Source organism: Strongylocentrotus purpuratus, unplaced genomic scaffold (assembly GCF_000002235.5).
Source record: "Strongylocentrotus purpuratus isolate Spur 01 unplaced genomic scaffold, Spur_5.0 spur5_scaffold_5, whole genome shotgun sequence".
Classification (NCBI taxonomy): Eukaryota; Metazoa; Echinodermata; class Echinoidea; order Camarodonta; family Strongylocentrotidae; genus Strongylocentrotus; species Strongylocentrotus purpuratus.
In genome coordinates, this window is record NW_022145611.1 from 31282913 (window position 1) to 31292300 (window position 9388).

At 36.1% G+C, this 9388-nt stretch overlaps 1 protein-coding gene across 1 annotated transcript; it reads right to left on the reverse strand.

The window, feature by feature from the left end:
* Positions 1-3840: 3840 nt before the first annotated feature.
* On the reverse strand, positions 3841-8568 carry LOC100893996 (peptidase inhibitor 16). Its single transcript, XM_003731876.3, has 5 exons — positions 8272-8568; positions 6948-7184; positions 6071-6162; positions 5120-5217; positions 3841-4005 (listed from the first exon to the last, which is right to left on the reverse strand). Exons 1-5 carry the CDS (start codon positions 8497-8499, stop codon positions 3998-4000), a joined length of 663 nt encoding a protein of 220 aa, XP_003731924.1. The 5' UTR covers positions 8500-8568; the 3' UTR covers positions 3841-3997.
* Between the last annotated feature and the right edge of the window lie 820 nt (positions 8569-9388).

A 9388-nucleotide genomic window follows, 5' to 3' on the forward strand; every position in this document is an offset into this window, starting at 1 on the left:
GTGTGCTGGTACGACACCTTCTCTCGAATGAGATACCTCACAAACTATCCATCCAATTGTTCATTTCTGTTGATACAGTATGATCTGATGATAGCATCATTTTATTTTGTTTCGTGATAATTTTTCTTTATCTACTTGCGAATTTTGTTGACACAATGTAGATCTGATAACGTTAGAAAATGGTGGGTTAAAGACAGATGGACGGGCTTGTAATAAATATGCAATATGATAATATAATAAATGTAAAGATACGTGCATTAGCATGAGGTTGCTTCACGAGCGCTTTTAAAAAGGAAATGGAGGGGTGTGACCCTCCTCCACAATTCTAAATGTAAAAAACAACGAGCACGCACAAACAAACAACAACAGACAAGGTAAGCCTTATTTACACAAAAGAAGGAAACAGGAGACCACGAGACAGACCAAGAAAGTAATAGGATGACACAATGACATGATTTCTCAGACTGTCAAATATTGTAAACGTGGATGGCAGAAAAGTAGGTGATGATGATGATGATGATAACGTCATGATAGTGAAAAAAAATGATATGATAATGATAAAAATAATTATAAGAAGAAGAATCATACGAAAAGCGGGTTCTTGTACGACGCTCATTTCTGTTATAACACGACACCCTTTCCCCTCCAATACCCTTGTCGATTATTTTAAGATTTTAGGAATCATTATCATTTGCTCCCATTGAACACCCTTTAATATCAAGTGCTAGCAACACCCCAAGTAAACTATGAATTTCTAATGGCGTTATCATTTTCAGAGAGTCAGTGTTTGCATTTTTACAAACATTGAACCTACGTGAGAAATGTCAACGTCAGCAATAAATGCTGTTTTTGTTTTTGAGGGACCTGACCTCTACAAGCTAAGCTTTAATTAGGTCTCCTCGTCATTTCTTTTTTTTTTCTCACTTAAATGCATTATATGAACTTGATCCTCACAACTGTTCCTTTTATATACTCGACATGTTATCAATTTGTTAAATCGTATTACATTAATGTTGGAAGAAAGACAAATAAACTTGAACTTGAACTGTACCACAAGACCAAGAGATGATTTTAAACGAACCACTGAAACTATTAAATTATGAAAATGGAAACCGTTGAAACCTGTGCATTAACAAATCACAGTTCTAACCATTTGTAATTGATGAATTATAAACGAGAAATGTCCGTAACAATATATCAGCATGACAAATATATTTCAAAAGTTGCAAAGACTCAAAGGTTTCATAATTACTATGGAAGAAAAAGCACTTTAGTTACATTTACTCCCACAGTTTTACTTATTCGTTGTATGAAACGGAGGTGGGGGTACCATACTTAAAATTCATAAGTAGTCACAAAACACCTTCAATAATGATCTGATAAAGGCGTGAGCTATGATGTCAAGATAAGTTGATATGAGTTATTCATTAAAAACATCAACAGAACTATCATTCGTAAGATACATGAAAAATCATTTGGTTTATAAAATAAGGAAGGAGGTCCTTGTCCAAGACAGAACTCTCCTTATTTTATGTTGTTGCCCATAATATCGTTCTTTGAGGTTCGACATACTTCAAATAAAGTTACTAAAACCTTATCAAACCGAATTCAAAAGATAGCACAGTTAATTTTCACGCCAGTTTGTGCGGGGAAGCCCCATATTATGTTTTTAACTTGGCCTTGGAATTGACACAAAACAATAATTTGAGGGATACGATGACAGAGAGTCGAACGCCTCTTTTCACTTTGGTCAATATTTTGTTTCCATGTCAGTGTGCACACAAACTGATAATGTCACACACTTTCCGACCAATAGACAGTGATAGATGAAATTATATTAAATTGTGATCAATAAATTTCAGTAGCAATTAATACATATTCAGAAACTCGTGCTTTGCTTAGTTGTATTTGTGTTACCAAACAACTTCCGTCCCGCTTGTCCGTAAAGGGCATATGTCACGTGGTTATGTCGCCGGACTGTCGATCACAAGGTCCGCGGTTCGAGTCCCGCCGCGGCACTAATGTCCTTTGGCAAGACATTGATCTACATTTGCCACACTCAACCCAGGTGATGTAATTGGGTACCTGGTAGGAATTAATTCCTCGAAATGCTAGAGCGCCGCAATGGCAGCACAGCTAAAGCCGGGGTAATAATCTCCAAGTTTGGAAGCGCTTGATTCTAAGCGCTATATAAAAACTGAGTATTATTTATTATTATTATTAAAATGGACTGTAACAAAAGGAAAAGAGATGGCAGTGGTTGTAGTGGAGGTGGTGGAGGTAATGTTGGTGGTGGTGATGGTGGTGGCGGTGTTGGTGGCGGTGGTAGTGGTGGTGGTGATGGTGGTGATCGTGATCGTGATCGTCGCAGTTGTTGTTGTGGTAGTGGTGATGATGGTGGTAATGTGGTTGTGGTGGTTGTGTGAAAAGTAGTTGTTTTATAGTGTCGTACATAAGAATTGATGTGTATTGTGTAGTTTTGAAATGATCAACGTGAAAAGAAGTTGGCTCAATCGTGCTAAAGATTTTTCTGTACACAGAACCCCTACATCGTCATGAGTGTGCTTATACTACCACGGATGACATCAATATTTGTTTTTCTCTTTACTTGGTACACGATTCTGCTTAAGCAACATACATAAAGGGGCACTTATCATAAGGAAAGTGGTCACTTTTTGGAAAGGGAAAGGGGCACGTATCGAAATAAAGGGGCACTTATCACAGATGAACAGGGGTTCTCATCAATGAAGAAAAGAAGAACTTTTCAGAGGGGGAAGGGCACTTCTCAGAGGTGGTAAGGGATAGTGATATAGTCATATGTTGCTTGCATCATAATTTCACACAGGTTCTCTAACAGAGGTGAATAGTATGTATAATCTTTCAAACTCATTATACACCGCTGCCCATAAAGTTGTAATAATATCGTTCTAACCTCTTTTCATGAAAAGATTGTGGCAATATGTTTTTTTTTCTTGATAGATAAAACTTATATTGCTCAGAACTTTATTGATCAAAGTATCTAAATCGTCATAGAGATTGATCAAAAGAGTTCTGAGAAGATATAAACGATATCTACATGAAAAGGGAAGACATATCATGGAAGGATGTAAGAAGAAATAAACATTAAAACTTTATGGAGAATTACTCTGTTAATTTCCAACAATTGATTTGGAACACGAGTTGAATGTTACCTTCCATCTCTAGTCGTGTACCACTTTCCCCTCACCACCACTCTCCCATGCACACACCCTCACGCACACATGCGTCCACCACAATAAAGCTCTACTGGCTTGTGTTGTTTTTTAACTGTATGTTCTTAGGGCAGATGAGTGGTATATATTATATGCCATTTTCGATGTATGGCCTATATGCTAGTTGGCTGATTGGGGGTAAGGTTAGGCATTTCAGCTTTTTAAGTTTTAAATAAAGAGGATAGAGTTTAAAATTACAAAGGTAATTTGACATGGAATGACCCTATATCCTAAAAGTTTACAATCTAACTTCGCCTTTTTCATTTTTGGATTTCTTTATCTTTCACAATTGTTGTCCTTTTTTCATTCCATTTGGATGTGAAGTGTTAACATTTCTTAAGCTGTTCTTAAGCTGAACACAACGATTCAATTGAGAAATAAGGGTCTAGTTTACTCACTGACGCATTGTAGTAACCTATACAGAAGTCTTAATGTATGGGGTTGATTTGGGCCGTTATACTTTGTGAAAGTCCACGTTTTCATATTTTTCTCAGCACAGTTTTCACATACATTTTCATCACTCTTTTCGACCAACCAGCACTCAAATCATATTTGAAATGGACATAAAATCAAACAAACTATCATAACATACAGTCCACCTGACAAATCATGCAATTTATTTTCTGATATCGATTGGTATTTGACGAAATAGACCAGAGAAATAGAAGATCCTTGATTGTGATTATTAATCAACATTGATTCCCTACTTGAAGGGTGTCAATCTGTCTCCGGGTGTCATCATTCAGCTAACCCACTGACGACAAATAAAAAGAATGCAATATTTCGATAAGTAAAGGAAACATGATGAACAAAATAGAGCAATGCGTCGAATACCAAAGGAGCCTATAACATTTTAAAAGTAATCATTTAAAATTACCCAGCATAAGGGTAATACGTTTCAAAGAAATTTGGGGGTGATTCCATAGCAAGTTTAGTTTAAATAACGATCACTTTTTCCTACTATACCGGGGCGTAAATTCAGCCTAAGTTCAGCCTATGACTGCCAAGAAGTTGGTCGAAAACATAATTACCCTCATGTTGCACTAGCATGCAGGCAAAATTATAAATTTTCTTCACTTTTTTTTCAAACCTTAAATTCTGTTTCTCTGAATTTTCTGCTTCCACCCAAGTAACTTTCTCTTAGGGTTAACGCCCCATCCCTTTTTTGATTTTGTAAATCTTGGTGTTTGAATCTGAAAAAACACGACCAATGAGAAATAAGCCTAATTAAATTACGTAATGCATTCCGTATTCAATGACTGTGAGTCTGATACACTTAATATGGTACTGTACTCCTATAATGTATCTCTTTGTCTCTCTCTCTTTCTCTCTTTATTTCTCTCTTTGTGCTTAAAGGTAATACAAAGTTTTGGGAAATTTTGAAAATTGGGTGGATAGTGATTCTTTACAATTTTGATATATTTGGATGCCCCTGTGGATGTATTATAAGCACTGGAAAATGTAGCCCCTAAACTACTACTGCTTTCGAGAAAAATTGAATATAACAATTTACCGGTGCTCCCGGTAAATTTTGATAAATCTCAAATAGCGCCTACGGCTGTACAATGGTAGCTGCGACCATGATAATCTCAGAATATGTAGTTGTGATATATAATTTCCGATCGGGAACAACTAATCGGTAGATTTCAGTCAAGAAACATTGTTTTATAGCTTAATTTATATCTTGACCTTGAGAGGGAGCTATACAACATAAATAGTTTATTAATTACAATTTCATAACTTTCACTGAATATTGTAGGACCGCATATGCGTCCAATATGTTCATTTGAACCAAATTCATGACCCCATACCAAAACTGTGTATGTTGTGTGAAATTTTTGATTAAAATTTTACGATTTTCAACTTACCTTGGCACAAGTTATCAGCACATCCACCACGGTAGCCCGCTGGGCATCTGCTACAAGACGTCCCTTCTACGTATGGTCGTACTGAAGCGTAATTACCGCTAAAATGACAAGATGATGTCGAAGAAACGGCGATAGGGATATTAACAGGAAAACAAATCATATTCAAATGTAAAAGTTGATGATAATGATAATAATAATAATACTAATGATGATGATAATAATAATACTACAAACACTACCTACTACACTCACATACATCTTTAAATACATAACAGAAGAAACATAAATTTAACGTTACGGATTTACCATCTTATTCATTTCATTCGTTTAGTTTTTTTATTTAATTATAGTAAGGCTTTTATGCCCTTTTTGTCCATCAGTTGTCATGTGCTTATTGTGGGGGGCATCAGTGAGAGTACTGAACGTAAAAGTATCTTAATATTTTTAATTCGATTTCGGATTAATAAATTGCGTTCCGGCTTAGAGACGGAGTTAACTTTTCTCTTTTTCATAATATAAACTAAGATACAATGCACTAAGACTAGACAGGTCGGATTATTATTCGTTAATTTCTCTTTTCTGTTGATGTTATTTTTCTGGGGCAGTTTCTTACATGTAACTTTGACCTCACAGGAATATATCACTCATCGGGAAGTGCTGAATTCATCGTTTGTTGTCTTCTTCATATTGAATAGTAGAGCATTAAACACTCTTGGTCGGTATTCTGAAAACTTATCTTTTTGTATATAACGCGACATCAACACTTTACATCTTTGAGCAGACGTTAACCATTGACTTTTCCACATTTCGCTTTGTTACTAAAACATCCTTTTTCAGAAGACCACCCTTCATAATGTAGAATACGGTGCCAAACGAGGAGGTGCTTGTACAATAGTAATACATTCTAGTATATTTTCTGATACGTACTATAAATAACAAAAAATACCATACCCAGGGCCGTAGTGGCAGACAAAAATGTCATATCCTTCTTTGATACAATCAGTCCAGCCGCATCCAATGAACTCAGTGTATGCCCAAGCGAGCTAAAGATATAGAGAGGTGAGGATGGACAAAAAGATATAGAAAGAGAGAAAGAAAGATAGATGAATAGAGATTAGGAAAGAGAAAATAGAAAAAGAGAGACAGAGAGAGGCGGAGACAGAGATAGAGAGAGAGAGAGAGAGAGAGGGGGGGTAGGATGAAAGAACACAAACACGTTTGTAGTGGTATAGCCAGTCAGGGAAAGAGAGAGATTATATACATAAATGTGAGACAATGGGTAAAGGGAGAGGAAATATAGAACAGTGATTGAGAGAGAGAGAGAGAGATGAAGAGTATAGACACGGGGCAGAGGTATAAGGATAAGTATACAAATAAGGGAGAGACAGAAAAAATAGTATTGATAATGAGGATGCATGATAGTCAAACAACTTTCAGATATTAAACATTCTGTTAAAAAGACAGCCTATGCGAATTGTATGCACAGTTTGCTATTTTTAAGTATGCTAACCAAGAGAAACCAGCATGAAATAAAAAGCAATGAAAATCAAGTACAGATAAAGTACAAATAAAATAAAGGGTATAAAAAGCATACCAAGTATTAAAACCTCAATTATTGTGTTTCCATATTTAGAAAATCGCTGAAACTTACCTACAGCCATGGATCTACTACGACATGGTAAATAAACGAACGGAATACGCAATATGCTCCCTGAAGATCTCCCTTTTTCTTGAGAAAATTCATGATCAAGAACGACAGATAATGAATAATTCTTTAGAATCTATTTAAAATATGTAGGATTATAACAATCATCTGCACGCTTGATACCTGTGTATAATGTCCACAAACAGCTCCCCTGTCACATTTATGGGTGGCATGATTATAGTGCTTCTTCTCATCGTTCCACATATCTATGTAGATGTTCAGTGAATGGCCGTACCCCATCGCCATGTTCTGGCCAACCCAATCCCATTGGTCTGTCTTGCGATCCTCACTTGGGTTGTGCGCGAAGATGCATTGGTCGGCCCAGTCCTGCGCATCCTTCGCTATTTCGTCGTTCCATTGCTGGTGGATTAGAGAAACATGACATGTATTGTGATGCTTGATCACATTAACACGGGATATGCTGTAAATCAGTGTCACGTTTCACGAAACCGTCGTAAATACTTGTTCGCCGATATCCCATTGATACGCGTGTAATGACGTTAGCATGCGTTTCAAGGGCTTGTCGGCTAACTTGTATTTGAACTTGTATAGAACTAGTGAATTTACAAAATGATGCTTATCTACGTCTAGCTTCAAAATAAACAAATTCACTTTGCTTAGAATTCAATAACCACTCCACGTCAACCACCTAGAGTTACGACTTCAACATGAATCATCAGTATTTATATCTGAAGACTAGTTTATAAAGTATTGTCAGCAAACGGAAATGGTGCTAAATTTCATGGCATTTGAAGCATCATGAAAAATAATTTAAAAAGTAAGGATCCTAATATAATGCGCTGTGGAACACCGCATGTACATTAACTATATTGCAATCTCACTTAATAGCCTATAATGCTATTGTGTTTTCTTGGTGTTTAATAGTCCTGAAATTATTCTCAACCTGCATCATGAATACATAAGTTATCAAATTATAGAAGTAGAATATCATGAGCAACCACACCGATGGCCTTCTCAAAAGGTAAGGTCATAAAACCAATAGTAAACCCATCTTCAAAGTACTGTGAAAGAACAAAATGTTAATGGTTGAATAACCGTTACAAAAACTCAACATATTATCTGATACAATAAGATAAACCGCTATATATTTTATTTAAGTATAAACACTGTATATATAATTTTGATCTCTTTAGAGAATACAGGTAATTCATAAACCTCAGAGGGTTTGTGAATTATAGTTTGGTCCTTTGACTTTAATACCGGCATTATATAGTGTGAGTCTTGTCAGTTTACAAAGACAGGGTATTTGTTCTTGCGCATGTGTTTATTACCTGCAGGAAATGATGGATAATATACAACAGAGCTACGTTAAGAAAATACTGTTCGGTTGCCGAAAAAAAAATCAAGAAAAAATTATCGGCTGTGAAGATGGTGAATTACAGGTCTCAGAGAGGAAAGTTTGCTGGGTAGTAATGAAAATACTTACAAGTACAACCATGTTGGATGCAGAAGGAGACACATCACCACGATGCATGTTGTGTCGGTCCAGAATGTTTGCTTTCTCTGCCTCTGTCAGTCCCTGCACGGTCACATCCCTCTTGGGGCGACCCTCTGAGGGTGCAAACAGTACCCCAGCCAGCATGCCCTCAGGCTCGTGGGCTAGACCCAGAGAGACTTGAAAGACTAGAAGCAGGAGACACGATGCACGAATCATCTTGAAGCGATTTGCGTGTGTTTGTACGACGTCTTCTCTCGAATGAAATGACTCAAGAACAGTCCATGACATGATGATATATCAGTTTGTTGTCGCAATATAGATCTGATAATGTTGTTTGAAAACTGTGGGTTGACGACAGGTGCGGGGGATCATTGTAAATATTATAAAAGTGATAACATTGTTTCATGATATGATTATACTGTACAGTACATATACGAAAAAAAGTATTCGCAACTTTGGTAATTGAATATTCGTAGCTATTCCGTCACAAAGAGTGACTTGTCTTCAGTCTACTTTTCCCAATATTTATTTTTGCTGGCATAGATGACCAACCGCCAGGGTCTTTCGTAATTTAGTCAAAATCGATAAAAAAAAATGATAACATTATTCATGCTATGAATATACAAAACGTATGATCACGTTTATACCCAACTCTCGTAGCTCATATTAAACAAAAGTCATATCCAATGTGACTTCGAAATCATTTCCATCGAAATAGTAACTTGTAACTGATACCATAGTTTTCTGCCATGAATGATACGTACCATGGTCAAAGTGTCCTTATACTAAATTTGGATGATGTCTTTTAAGAATTAAAAATCCTTTTTACAGTTAAATCCTGTCTTCTTCGTGCTTTAGTGTTTCATTGACATTGTTTAAATAGATTTAATCAATGTATCTAAGCTTTCACTTGGCTTCATTTCAATACATTGGACAATCTTCATTTATTTTTAAACAGTCCATTGCGCAACTTTACAAGCAAATGTATTTGTCTCGAGTTTCACATGAACACAAGTTAATAGGTTCACTAATATTAAGTAAATGCAAGGGAGAACACATATGTTTTATAAGTACTAAAGAAATTGACAGTATACTTTGTTTCAAA

Excerpts from the sequence above, each read along its gene's own strand:
- LOC100893996 (XM_003731876.3), bottom strand. The coding sequence starts at position 8,499 with ATGATTCGTGCATCGTGTCTCCTGCTTCTAGTCTTTCAAGTCTCTCTG. Across the intron at positions 7,185-8,271 it reads CATCCAACATGGTTGTACTT|CAATGGAACGACGAAATAGC; the intron begins GTAAGTATTTTC and ends CTAATCCACCAG. Across the intron at positions 5,218-6,070 it reads GTCTGCCACTACGGCCCTGG|CGGTAATTACGCTTCAGTAC; the intron begins GTATGGTATTTT and ends TTGTCATTTTAG.